The sequence below is a fragment of the Miscanthus floridulus genome, chromosome 3, assembly GCF_019320115.1.
Source record: "Miscanthus floridulus cultivar M001 chromosome 3, ASM1932011v1, whole genome shotgun sequence".
In the NCBI taxonomy this organism is placed as follows: Eukaryota; Viridiplantae; Streptophyta; class Magnoliopsida; order Poales; family Poaceae; genus Miscanthus; species Miscanthus floridulus.
The window spans coordinates 138024455-138038638 of NC_089582.1; the positions used below are offsets into that span (position 1 = coordinate 138024455).

Here is a 14184-nt window from a genome sequence, read left to right on the forward strand (position 1 = left end):
CAAAGTCAAAGAGATAAATTATGGATGCTTGAACTTTGTCGTCCGTTATCTACCAGCATGTCTATAAAATAGACTAAATAAACAATTAAACATAGATAGAAAACTAAATTAATGAAAGGATCATTGCAAGACATCAATCATCTCATAGCTTCGGACAATATCACAAAGCTACTAAAAACTGTAACCGTGCCCTCACATCAAACATTGTTCATATAAATGGATTACAATGAAAATAGAAGCAAATGTTAATACACATGGAAATAAACGCACAAGTAGAGCAAATAATGCCATTTCAGGGGAAATTTTTCGGTGTAAACTTCAAACAATATCACAAGGAAAACTATCTTCTCAAGTTTTGTCCATCTTATAACACACGTGTACCATACAAATTTATTCACGAAAAAAGGATTACATACACACATTCAATAAAATTATGTTTCACAAGAAAAGTATAAGAATGATTGAGAAAACAAGTGTGTTCTATCCCTACGCCTTGGAGCGGACTTGGTACCACTGTCGCTTCTGATTCGGCATAGCTTCAATGTTCACGGTCATCCGCAACAACTGCACCCTTGGGTTCCTCTCTCCACCTCCGTGTTGTCCATCATGTGGGTTCTCCATCTTTTCATTTACAAGTTTTTGACCTTTCTGCACTTGAGTTAGTATGTTAATAATAGGAAGTTCAGACTCTTATGTGAAAACACAAAGTACCACATGTATCCAGTTTCTCTTTGTTTTTCATTCTTATTATGTTCATATGTGAAATAGTAACAGCAGGATTGCACCCCAAATAGCAACGGATGATAGACAAGAAATCTAAAATTCTAGGAAGAACTGCTATAGTTTTTTTCCTTCGTCAAGTCACATCTATCATGCCAGCAATACATAATGAATTCAAGTACTTGCTATAGTCCTTTCAGCCCACTTTTGAAAGTTCCCAGCCCTCCCTCGGTTGCCAGCAAGGATTTGACTTTTAACAACTACGGACCATGTATCATTTAAGTAAAGCTTTGGTCTGCCTCGAAAAGCATATTTATGATCAAGCTCTGCCAATTGCAAATTATAAAGAAAACGGCTGCCAATTGCAAATTATAAAGAAAACAGTTAACCATTCTGAAATACATATATATGAGATGTGCATGGAGGTCAACACACCTGAATCATAAGGCGCACATACTGGTTATCATGTTAAAGCATGAATGGATTTTTTGTTCCTTTATTAGCCATATATCCTGGTATCTCAACAATTAGCATATCATATGGAATCCAAAAATTTTTTGGACCAGTGAGATACAGAAGCACGAAGGGCGGGCCTGGTGCAAGCGGTAGAGTCTTACCGCATGTGACCGGAAGGTCTCGGGTTCGAGTCGTTGTCTCTTTTTTTTAGATATAGAAGCATCTAATTATCTATAGTAGGTAGTCTCTGATGTACAATAAAAAAGGGCGTACCCAGTGCAGAGAGCCCCCGCTTTGTGCGGGGTCTAGGGAAGGGTGTTAGTGGCAAGCCTTACCCTCGCCTGTGCAATGCGAGGATACCGCAACTCGAACCCGGGACCTTCCGGTCACAGGCGGTAAGACTCTACCGCTTGCACTAGGCCCGCCCTTCCCCAGGCAAAATAAGACGAGCAAAAAATAGCATGAATGGAACAGGTAGTCAGATAGGTCTTGTGACAGTTGCTCAATAGAGAGGTTAATCATTCATGCATCGCCAATACTTCACTAACAGAACCGTACTTATATCCAATACTTTCTCTACATTACCATAGTGTTGTTTTTCAAAATCCTGTATCGCCATAACCGGTATCCCACGTCGATGATACATGGTTAATCAGTATTAGACTAAGTAGCAGACTATAGAGGGAAGAGTACAGTAGATACTGTCAGAGGCAAACCAAAGAGCGTAAGAAGGGCAGAATAGAGAAGAAAAGATAAGAAGTAGCAAAAAAGCAGCACAGCAATTGAAGCAAACACGAGCATAAGAGAACTTGAAGAGATTACAGGAGGTAGAGAAGCAATAGGAGAGGAAGAGAAGTGAAATAAGTAAAGTGCCTTGGGTCTGGAGAGAGACGATAGCAACAGAAGATATGAACTTCGATTAAGAGAGAAAATTAGGCAAGAGGTGGAGAAGGCTCTGACAGAGTTTAAGGCGGAATAGATTAATCTAGTGTTTGAACTCACAGATGAGCCGACCCTCATATATATAGGTCAGCTGCTTGATAATTCAATCAAGCCAACTAACTTATCTCTAGTAAACCTTCTCAAACTAACTCAATTAAACCTTCTGATCATGTCGCCTGAGACATCAGTAGGTGCAGCCATAGGAGTCCACAACAACAGCGAACTAAGGGCAACTATCAGCTGGAGACGATGGGAACTTAGGCCCTCAAGGCAGCAAGGTTGAGATTGATAGAGTAACATTGGGGGAATAAGGAATATCCAAATATGATCACCAAGAAGTTTAACGATGTACAATCAATAAGCAATATCCTAACTTTGTTTCTGAAAGGAGGTGCACATCCTAACAACGATATGTAAAAAATCCGTACCGCATAATATGCCTTCTTTATATCCGGTGCAGAAGCATCCTTGCTTACTCCAAGCACATCATAGAAATCCCTTGCATACACCCGCCTTGTGGCTAGCATCACAGGAACATAGAAGTTTTAATTACAGGCACACAGTTAATAGGAAGCATGTCTGAAACTTAAAAAACGGCAGTAAGAAGCAAACCTAAGTGCCAACTTAGAGCACTTTGCTATCTATTTTTCTTCGTTTGCACCGGTGATATCATCGACAGTGATGGGGGACAACACAGTGCTGCCATGGTTGCGATGGATGCGGTGGAGGTGAAGACTTCGTCAAATTTGATTTAATTTTCTTTTCTGGCATTGGCATGGTCTCTCCTGTATTGGTTATTGTTTTCCTTAATATAATTCAGGTATAAGATACTCTAGGGTGTCTTTTTGCCAAAAAAAAAAGAGCAAAGAAAAATAGCTTCAGTAATTGCCGAAGTCAATCCTGTTATTTATTTATTTGTTGAGTTATCTTGGTACCTCATTTTTTTATAATGAGTACCCCATGTCTGAGGACAAACGCTCCTCTTTTCTCCTTTGTATAGATGCATTTTCTTAGTTTTCTGGTTGCCAAGTGGCTCTCTCAGCCTCTTGGGTGGTAGCTTTGATCTATTGAACAGAATACAGGGTATAAGAGTTGTCAGTTTTATCTAAAATCTAAGTCCATGGCTATAAAAAAAACATTAATCTGTTACATCCCTTTCTCAGTTGTATACCAGCATAAATAGTTTTTTTTGGCAGATTTGTCATATCTCTGGAATATAAAGTAGCAAAAATCATTCTTTATACGGGTTGTCAATTACAAATCAAACAGTATGAACTTCTACGTAACTTGTATGCCATCTACTAAGATTTATGCAGATAAAGAACCTGCATGTCATCTACTAAGATTTGTGCAGATAAAGAAATATAATTTTTGAACATGTTTGACTAATTTGACAAAGCTAAAGTGCACCAATAGGGAAGGAAACCTCTTAGATTTTCTCCTCGACTCGATGGCCTGCAGAGCAGTAAAACAGTTGGAAACCTATTTGGACTTAGCTGTTTAAGCGAGCAGAAAATGATTAAGGTGGCTGCACATCCATGCTTATAAATTTGAAGTACAATATATCATAAATATAAAAATGGCATACTGATTGAAGATGCTTTCCAATGCTATCCTGAAAGCACCCATCCCATAGCACCATTCTTGACATATCACCTTACCTTGTATTCAAGATCATCAAAGATGTTTATAGATCACACATTAAGATATTATGTGAAAATGAAACAGATGAAGCCTGAGAAGGCTTTCTATTAGTGAAGCACATACATGAAAGAAGTACATGTAGATCTCTTCCCCAGTCAATAGGATCACTGACAACAAACACTCAATTAACTCGCTCTGAATAAACATCATATGATGGGTGCCCTTTCACAGACATGTAATTGTCTGCTTGCCAAACTTTCCAAGTCTTGAAAGGATCCATGGGGTCAATATTTTTATAATATGATGCATATTGATCTATGGACAAAACTTTTCTATGGATACATATAACTCATGAAGAATTCACACAATAAATCTGACCCGTGTTTGTAATAGCAACATGAAGAATTACCTAAATCCGTGCTCGAACATCACTACTGTAGGCTCTCCTTTTCCAACAGCAGCAATAAGGTCATCTTCGAAACTGCAGAGTTCAAAAGGGGTTCCATTCAGAATCCTACAAGTCCATGAAGAAACAAGAAATCATTAATAAATCTAACCCGTGATTGCCGCATTCGGGAGGGGCAGCGCCGCCAAGCCTCACGCGCCGAAAGCGGCCTCGCCGGGCGGAGGCCACCAGCGTGGAGGGGCGACACGCGGGGAAGAAACCGGCGTTAGCGCAGAGGGGGCGACGTGCGCGGAAGTGGCGGCGCGCGAACGGTGGGTACGGGCGGGCGGGTATACTTCGCGAAAAAACCGCCACCGCACGCCATGGCGGAGGCCGGGAGGGGGCACGGCGCACGCGTCAAAGTGGGGGTGGGGGCGCCGTTGAGGAAGCCGCGCCCAGGGAGGAAGGGGCCGCTATTGGTCGTCGCCCTCCACGTCCCCGGCCTCGTCGCGCCCTCCGCCTCCTTGGGATAGGACGATGCGGGCAGCGTGACAGCGTCTGGCCGGCAGCGAAGAAAAGAGGGAAGGGTGGAGCACACGGCGCTGGGAGAGGCATAGCGTCGGCCCGGTGACGCCCGGCGGCGTCGCAACGTCGAGGGAGGCGGGGGAGGCGGAGCGTCGGACCGGTGGCTCCGGCGGCGTCGCAAGGTCGAGAGGAGGCGGGGGAGATTCGGACGGCGCTGGGATGGGGAGCGGGGAGTTGCGCGCACGTCAGGGCGCACATGTCGGCTCACCGATTCACGGGGAGGAGCGTCCGTATCGCAGGAGGAGGCAGATGGAAGGAAAAAAAAAAAACAAATGTGGTATCCAAAAATATTCACGTTTTGTTTTTTAGTTGTAGAATAAAAGTAGAGATATATATTTTTTTGGAAGGAAGCACTTGTTCTTAGGTCTAAACCGTTCAGGGCAGCAGCAACACGGGCGCACAACATTAGTATCCTCATAAAAAAGTTACCTTCCATGTATGAGAGATACCACTGAAGTTAATATTTTTTTCAACTCAGGCACACTGCTATCTTCTGCCACTTTGGTCCCACCACTATCCCTAGCCTCCTATCTTTGTTCTTCAAATTAGGCCTGGTTTAGATTGCAAGTTTTTTCACTCTCTTTCTATCATATCAAATCTTTAGACACATGTGTCGGGTATCGAGAGAAGGGGTACCCTAAGCAAGACCCAAAAAAACGACTGCTTAGACTTCGTAGAGATCGAAACCAGCTAAACACTGCTGGCCTCGGCCGATTCTCCGACTCGCCCGAGGCCCATCACCGCGGGCCTCGGCCGGTTCTCCGACTCGCCCGAGGCCCCGGGGGCCTCGGCCGATTCTCCGACTCGCCCGAGGCCCATCACCGCGGGCCTCGGCCGGTTCTCCGACTCGCCCGAGGCTCCCTCACTACCGACCTCGAGCGATTCCCCGCCAAAGGCCTCGGCCGGGCCACCGACCCTCCGTCTCGCGCAAGGCGGGCTCGGCAGCACTCCGCTGCCTCTTCCTCCTCCCGTCCCTCTGACAAAACGTCGTGTCGCATTAACTCAGCCAACTGCCGCCCCTGACGACAACCGCATGCTCGGCACAGTACAGCAGAATGGCCGATGGGACAGGAGGCGGGACTGGGCAGGGGTTACCCGTCACTGTACTAACCACCATGCACATGGTTGACACCCATGCCTCACTGTGCTGCCAACTCCTGCTCCGAGGACAACGCAGCGTGGGGAGCCACGTCTGGGCTACTGTGGCCTCGGAATCAGTACCCAGGACCAATAATTCCCTCCAAGGCCTCGGTAGTTTGTCTCAGGGGCTCGACAGCCTGGGGACCCATGTCCACCAAAGCCCCCCGCGATGGCTTGGCCTCGGCACCTACAGAGCCACAGCCCCTACGACGTCATCACGCGATGACCTGCACGACCCCCGGACTGGGCAGGGGTTACCTGTCACTGTGCTAACCACCATGCACATGGTTGACACCCATGCCTCACTGTGCTGCCAACTCCTGCTCCGAGGACAACGCAGCGTGGGGAGCCGCGCCTGGGCTACTGTGGCCTCGGAATCAGTACCCAGGGCCAACAACTCCCCCGAGGTCTCGGCAGTTTGCTTCACGGGCTCGGCAGCCTGAGGATCCATGACCGCCGAGCCCCCCACGATGGCTCGGCCTCGGCATCTGCAGAGCCGCTGCCCACTACGACGTCATTACACGGGGACCAGCACGTCGCCCGCCATGTCCTGCATCAAGCTGTACTGGAGCCCCACGACGCACAAGATCAAGTATGACCGGCGTGTCACTTCTGCACGACAAGGACGGAGCCACTCCATCGACCATACCACAACAACAGTGGCCGGCTACAGGGCTCGGACACGACACCCCATTTGCAGAAGCGCTATGTAGCAACCTATGTACGTTCCCGGTCCTCCCTTAGAGTATAAAAGGGAGGGACCGGGGCCATTTCTAGGGGACGAGAAAGACGAACACACCGATAGAACCACGCACTCCTACGCTGCTTGGGAACAACGCCTCAAGCAGCCCGCACCACCCACGCCGAGACCTGGGGCTAGTCCCCTCTCTCACCTAGCTTGTAACCCCCTACTACGAGCACTCCGGTGCAAGGAATACAAGATCGATCTCTCGGACTGGACGTAGGGCCTCGATTGCCTGAACCAGTATAAACCTTGTGTCTCTTTGCATCACCATCCGGGATTAGGGGCACGCAGCACAAATTCACTCGTTGGTTGAGGGACCCCCGGTTCCAAAGCACCGACAGTTGGCGCGCCAGGTAGGGGGCGCTGCGTGTCAGCTTCGTCATCCTAGCAAGTTCCGGATGGCAGACCCCGTACGACCATTGCGTCTCGGCACCGTAGTTTGGTTCGGGAGCCTAGAGTTCATGTCTCTAGGGCATGAGTACGACATGGTGCTCCTCACTCCTCGAGCCCCACCGTCCGACGATAAAGTCGCGCCCCGGCAGCCCAGGCGCAGGCGGCGCCCGGGCGGCCGTTCTCGCCACGCTCGCCAGGCGCGACGCGAGCAAGGCCACCCCGACGCTACGCGAGCCCAGGGCGCCACGCCCTCCCCCGCCGATGCCCTACGACCAGCTGTTGGTACGGGGTCCCTGGCTAGGGACCTGTCTGGCCTGAGCGTGGACGAAGGAAAATCGCCGGTGGCTCGCGGCGACGCCCAGTCGTCTAGCTCCGCTCCACCACTCCCTGAAGAGCCGACCCGGGCGGGGCAGAGTATGGAGACGGCACCGTCCCCATACCCCTTTGGGTTAAGAAATGCCACCGCCTCTTACGCCTACGCTTACGCTGCCACTCACGAGCACCCCTCGGAACGCCGCCAACGCTTCACTCTCGACCTGAGCACCCGCTCCGACTCCTCGGACGAGGACGAAGCATGGCCCAGGGAGGATTTCTCCGAACTCCACAACCCTGGGGCCTTGCGCCAATTCTTGGCCATAAGCGACTACTGCCTCGGCTACTCCAACTCTGACGACGAAGGGACTTACGATCCATCTCGTGAGTGCTTCCACGTCGGGCTCGGGATGCCAAGGGCGGGCGAAGAGGACGAAAGGACAGGCAACCATTCCCCGCCCCGGGCAGGGGCGGGCGACGCCACACCGCCGCGTCTCGAGGCCCCGGCAGCACGGAACGAGAATCCCGTTCGTGGGGGGCATCGACGCCCAGACCTGGAGCAGCTCCGCGAGCTTTGAGACAAGGTCGAACAAGACCGACTCCTTCTGCAATAGCTTCGGAACACTCTCAAGCAGGAGCAGCAAGGGCGCGGTGAGGGCGGAGGAGCCCGAGGGAGGGCCCGCGACGTCCATCACCGCATCAACAACGACGAGGAGGGAGCGCCACCCCCAATCTTTAATCGCGCTAGCTAGAATGTCGCAGCAGCTGTGATGCTGGTCCGATCAATGCCCGAGCCCTCCACCACCGAGGGGCGACGGGTCCGTGGGGAACTCCGCGATCTCCTCGAGACCGCAGCGGTGCAGCAGGCCGAAAGTTCCGCCTCCCGCCGGCGCGGAGGCACCTCGGAGCAACCCACAGCGCAACCTCACCGGGGCCAGGATGCCTCGGTCCGTCCCGAGGACGCTCGCGCACCGACGGTCAACAGGGCCCCCTCGGTGCGCGACCGACTTAGGGACCAACGCGAGGCACAGGGCGACCACGAAGTAGTTGGCAGGCGACGGCGCCACGACGACGGAGCCGCACGGGGCTACCACCCACACCGAGGCGGTCGCTACGACAGCGGTGAGGACCGCAGTCCTTCCCCTGAGCCGCCAGGACCTCGGGTCTTCAGCAGGGCCATCCGTGTTGCTCCTTTCCCCGCCCGGTTCCGACAGCCGGCCAACCTCGCGAAATACAGCGGCGAGACCAACCCGGAACTCTGGCTCGCCGATTACCGCCTGGCCTGCCAGCTAGGTGGCGCGGACGATGACCTGCTCATCATCCGCAATCTCCCTCTGCTCTTGTCGGACTCGGCACGAGCCTGGCTCGAGCATCTCCCTCCCTCGCAAATCCACGACTGGCGCGACTTGGTCAGGATCTTCGTCGGGAACTTCCAGGGCACATACGTGCGCCCTGGGAATTCCTGGGATCTCAAAAGCTGCCGCCAGAAGCCAGACGAGTCTCTCCGAGACTTCATCCGGCGCTTCTCCAAACAGTGCACCGAGCTACCTAGCGTCGGCGACTCGGAGATCGTCCAGGCTTTCCTCTCCGGCACCACTTGTCGGGACTTGGTCCGAGAGTTAGGACGCAACGTCCCGCGCTCTGCTGCCGCGCTCCTCGACATTGCCACCAGCTTCGCCTCAGGGGAAGAGGCTGTCGGAGCCATCTTCCCCAACGCCGATTCCAAGGGTAAGCGGAGGGAAGAGGCCCCCGAGGCCTCAGCCCCCCACCTCCCTAAGAAAAAGAAGAAGGGTCGCCCAGGGAAGCAGGAAGTCCTCGAGGCCGTCCATGTCGCCACGACGGATCGCAGGAATCCCCGCGGCCCCCGCGGCCCCAGGCTATTTGACAACATGCTGAAGAAGCCCTGCCCTTACCATCAAGGTCCGGTGAAGCATGCCCTCGAGGAGTGCACCATGCTCCGGCGCTACTACGCCAGGCTCGGGCTCCCCGACGACGACGCCAAGCAGAAGGGCCCCGGCGGTCGGAACGAGGACAAGGACGACGGGTTCCCCGAGGTACGCAACGCTTTCATGATCTTTGGCGGACCCTCGGCATGCCTCACGGCGCGCCAGCGAAAGAGGGAACGCCGGGAGGTTTTCTCGGTCAAAGTGGCCACCCCCCGATACCTCGACTGGTCTCGGGAGGCAATCACCTTTGATCGGGATGACCACCCCGATTATATTCCGAACCCCGGACAGTACCCGCTTGTCGTCGACCCGATCGTCGGCAACACCCGACTTACCAAGGTGCTCATGGACGGAGGCAGCGGCCTCAACATCCTCTACGTCAACACTTTGGAGCTCCTGGAGCTCGACCGATCACTGCTCCGAGGCAGTTCCGCGCCCTTCCACGGCGTCGTGCCAGGAAAGCGCACGCGACCCCTTGGGCGCATCGACTTACCCGTCTGCTTCGGCACTCCCTCCAACTACCGCAAGGAGGTCCTCACCTTCGAGGTGGTGGAATTCAAGGGGGCTTACCATGCCATCTTGGGGCGCCCGTGCTACGCCAAGTTCATGGCGATCCCCAACTACACCTACCTCAAGCTCAAGATGCCAGGCCCCAACAGCATCATCACCGTCGAGTCCACGTACGAACATGCATACGACTGCGACGTCGAGTGCATCGAGTACGCTGAGGCCATCGTGGAGGCCGAGACCCTCATCGCCGATCTCGACTAGCTTGGTAGCGAGGTTCCCGACGCCAAGCGGCGCGCCGGGACCTTCGAGCCCGCGGAGGCCGCCAAGCTCGTCCCCGTCGATCCTGCCGTCCCCGACGGCCGAGGACTGAAGATCGGCGCCACCCTCGACAGCAAATAGGAGGCTGTGCTCGTCGGCTTTCTTCGTGCGAACGTCGATATGTTCGCATGGAGTCCCTCGGACATGCCGGGCATACCAAGGGAGGTCGCCGAGCACGCCTTAGATATCCGGGCAGGCTCCAGGCCAGCAAAGCAGCGCCTGCGCCGATTTGACGAGGAGAAGCGCAGGGCCATCGGCGAAGAAGTGCAGAAGCTCATGGCGGCCGGGTTCATCAAGGAGGTATTCCATCCAGAGTGGTTGGCTAACCCTGTATTAGTCAGGAAGAAAAGTGGCAAATGGAGGATGTGCGTGGACTACACTGGTCTAAATAAAGCGTGCCCGAAAGTCCCATTCCCACTACCACGAATTGACCAAATCGTCGACTCCACTGCGGGATGCGAAACCCTGTCCTTCCTCGATGCGTATTCCGGTTACCACCAAATCAAGATGAAAGAGTCCGACCAGCTCGCGACTTCTTTCATCACTCCATTCGGCATGTACTACTACATAACCATGCTGTTCGGCCTCAGAAACGCAGGGGCTACTTACCAATGGTGCATGATCCAAGTCTTTGGCGAACACATCGGACGAACCGTTGAGGCCTACGTGGATGACATCGTAGTCAAGTCCAGGAAGGCCGGTGATCTCGTCGGCGACTTGAAGGTTGCCTTCACATGTCTCAGAGAGAAGGGCATCAAGCTCAACCCCGAGAAGTGTGTCTTCGGGGTCCCCCGAGGCATGCTCTTGGGATTCATAGTCTCGGAACGTGGGATCGAGGCTAACCCGGAGAAGGTCTCGGCCGTGACCAACATGGGCCCAATCCGGGACCTCAAAGGGGTGCAGAGGGTCATGGGATGCCTTGCGGCCCTAAGCCGCTTCATCTCGCGCCTCGGCGAAAAAGGCCTGCCCCTGTACCGCCTCTTGAGAAAGTCCGAGCGCTTTTCTTGGACCACCGAGGCCGAGGAAGCCCTCGCCAGGCTCAAAGCACTGCTCACCACCCCCCCCGTCCTGGTTCCGCCCACCGAGGGCGAGCACCTCTTGCTCTATGCCACTGCGACAACCCAAGTGGTCAGCGCGGCCATAGTGGTCGAGAGGCAGGAGAAGGGACATGCTCTACCCATTCAACGACCCGTTTACTTCATCAGCGAAGTGCTCTCCGAGACTAAGACGCGTTACCCCCACATCCAGAAGCTGGTTTACACCGTCGTCTTGACTCGACGCAAGCTGCATCACTACTTCGAGTCCCACCCGGTGACTGTGGTGTCGTCTTTTCCTTTGGGAGAGATAATCCAAAACCGGGAGGCCTCGGGTAGAATAGCCAAGTGGGCTGTCGAACTCATGGGGGAAACCTTGTCTTTCGTGCCTCGGAAAGCGATCAAATCACAGGTCCTATCTGACTTTGTAGCCGAATGGACCGACACACAGCTGCCACCCGTTCAGATCCAATCAGAATGCTGGACCATGTACTTCGACGGGTCTCTGATGAAAACCGGGGCTGGCGCGGGCCTGCTCCTAGTCTCGCCCCTTGGAGTGCACATGCGCTACATGATCCGGCTTCACTTCGCCGCCTCCAACAATGTCGCCGAATACGAGGCCCTCGTCAACGGCCTGCAAATCGCAATTGAACTTGGAGTACGACGTCTCGACGTACGGGGTGATTCGCAGCTCGTCGTCGATCAGGTGATGAAAGACTCAAGCTGCCATGACCCCAAAATGAAGGCGTACTATGCGATAGTACGTCGCCTGGAGAACAAGTTCGACGGTCTCGAACTCAACCACGTTGCGCGAAAGTTCAACGAGGCCGCGGACGAACTAGCGAAGATGGCATCGGCACGGACCCTGGTTCCCCCGGACGTCTTCGCTAGAGACCTCCACAAGCCGTCTGTCGACTACGCCTCGGCGACGGAAGAGGGCCCGTCAGCCGAACCCACCGCAGGGCCCGAGGCCCCCTCTGCCACCGAGACCTCGCCCGCCGGGCCCGAGGCCATGGCGATTGACGCAGGGCCTCCCAAAGCCGACCAAGGAACGGACTGGCGAGTCCCTTTTCTTGATCACCTCGTTCGAGGAGAGCTTCCTGCCGACGGAATTGAAGCCCGACGGCTCGCATGACGCGCCAAGACTTACGTCCTCTGCGACGGCGAGTTGTATAGGCGTAGCCCATCTGGTATTCTCCAACGATGCATCACCACCGAGGCTGGCCAATCCTTACTTTGGGACTTGCACGCAGGGGTCTGCGGACACCACGCGGCGCCTCGGGCGCTCGTGGGAAACGCCTTCCGCCAAGGTTTCTATTGGCCAACGGCGGTGGCAGACGCCACGAGGCTAGTACGCTCCTGCGAGGGATGCCAGTACTATGCTCGACAGATGCACCTCCTGGCCCAAGCCCTCCAAACCATCCCCATCACATGGCCATTCGCTGTGTGGGGGCTGGACATGGTTGGGCCTCTGCAGAAGGCACCCGGGGGCTATACCCATCTGCTGGTAGCTATCGACAAATTCTCCAAATGGATCGAGGCTCGTCTGATCGCTCAGATCAAATCCGAGCAAACGGTGCTGTTTTTTACGGATATCATCCACAGGTTCGGGATTCCCAACACCATCATCACTGACAATGGGACACAATTCACCGGTCGCAAATTCCTAACTTTCTGCGACGACCACCACGTCCGGGTGCCCTGGTCAGCCGTAGGGCACCCAAGGACGAATGGCCAAGTAGAGCGTGCCAACGGCATGATCCTACAAGGCCTTAAGCCAAGAATATTCAATCGGTTGAAGAAGTTTGGCAAGAAATGGCTCGCCGAACTCCCGTCAGTCATCTGGAGCCTAAGGAATACCCCGAGCCGAGCCACGGGGTTCACACCGTTCTTCCTGGTCTATGGAGCCGAGGCCATCCTCCCCACTGACCTAGAATACGGTTCCTCGAGGCTACAGGCGTACAACGAGCAAAGCAACCGCACTGCCCGTGAAGACGCCCTCGACCAACTGGAGGAAGCCCGAGACGTCGCGCTGCTACACTCAGCCAGGTACCAGCAAGCCCTACGACGCTACCAAGCCCAGCGCGTCCAGAGACGAGACCTGAAGGTGGGCGACCTGGTGTTGAGACGGAGGTAGAGCAACAAGGGCCGCCACAAGCTGACCCCACCCTGGGAAGGGCCGTACATCATCGCTCAAGTGCTGAAGCCCGGGACCTACAAGTTGGCCAACGAGAAGGGCGAAATCTTCACAAACGCTTGGAACATAGAACAGCTACGTCGTTTCTACCCTTAAATTTCCAAACGTTGTTTACATGGTTTCTCGAAATACAATAAAGAAGCGTTCTTAGTTGTTATAATCTTTCGTGGAACCCCCCTGATAGACAAGTCGATTGTATAGAACCTAAGGAGCGCACGATCGTCTCAAAAGCGAAAAGACTGGCCGAGCCGTGAGAACGACCCACGCCTCCGGGCTACGGCAGCTCCCTCACCACCTTTTCACCCAAAGGACAGCGTAGGCTCCGAGGAAGTTCTATGTAGAGAGCTTGTCTATCAATAGGGGCTCGACGTCATAATACCCCTATAAGGGGACTCGGCTCTGCCTCTGCAAAGCCGAGCCCCCCTCGGGGGCTAAAGAGGGGAACCCCCTAAGTCTCGAACACCGTTTGTTAATGGTCTTTCAAAAAATTTCTACGCCAAACTCTCTCGCGCTCCGACGGGACCCTCACAAAAAACCCAAGGACCAAAAGTTTGTCTGGAGGCCAAAGGGCCGGTCGAGACGTGAGAACGGCCTACGCCTCTGGGCTACGGCAGCTCCCTCACCACCCTTCGCCGAAGGACGGCTTAGGTCCCGAGGGATTTCTTTGTGGGTTCCCAAGATCGAGACAGAGGGCACAGTCTCGGAAGTAGAACAGAAAACGATTAAAAAACGCACGTACGCAAATACTTTACAGGCCTCGACGGCCACGAAGACGTCACGATATGACAACTAACCCAATCCGGTTACATGGCCCCTTTTTTGGCCCAGATCAAAGCTCAAGGACCGGCGGCCGGCGC

General features: G+C 53.9%; 1 protein-coding gene across 19 annotated transcripts; it reads right to left on the reverse strand.

Moving 5' to 3' along the window:
* Nucleotides 1-330: 330 nt before the first annotated feature.
* Nucleotides 331-4989, reverse strand: LOC136542581 (uncharacterized). 19 transcript variants are annotated; one of them, XM_066535084.1, is made up of 7 exons: nucleotides 4320-4989; nucleotides 4172-4243; nucleotides 3886-3929; nucleotides 3707-3774; nucleotides 3545-3614; nucleotides 2547-2638; nucleotides 331-648 (listed from the first exon to the last, which is right to left on the reverse strand). In XM_066535084.1, exons 2-7 carry the CDS (start codon nucleotides 4189-4191, stop codon nucleotides 487-489), a joined length of 456 nt encoding a protein of 151 aa, XP_066391181.1. In that variant the 5' UTR covers nucleotides 4192-4243; nucleotides 4320-4989; the 3' UTR covers nucleotides 331-486. The 19 variants fall into 19 exon arrangements, 4 of the variants coding, with proteins under 4 accessions (XP_066391181.1, XP_066391183.1, XP_066391184.1 ...); XM_066535086.1 differs by having other exon boundaries at nucleotides 3707-3779; XM_066535087.1 differs by lacking the exon at nucleotides 3886-3929 and having other exon boundaries at nucleotides 3707-3779.
* Between the last annotated feature and the right edge of the window lie 9195 nt (nucleotides 4990-14184).

Bases quoted from the DNA above. Each gene is read 5' to 3' on its own strand.
- LOC136542581 (XM_066535084.1), bottom strand. From the start codon at position 4,191: ATGTTCGAGCACGGATTTAG. The intron at 3,615-3,706 runs GTATGCCATTTT...TCGCTTAAACAG, and splicing joins TTGGAAAGCATCTTCAATCA to CTAAGTCCAAATAGGTTTCC. The intron at 2,639-3,544 runs GTTTCCTTCCCT...CTGTGATGCTAG, and splicing joins TCGAGGAGAAAATCTAAGAG to CCACAAGGCGGGTGTATGCA.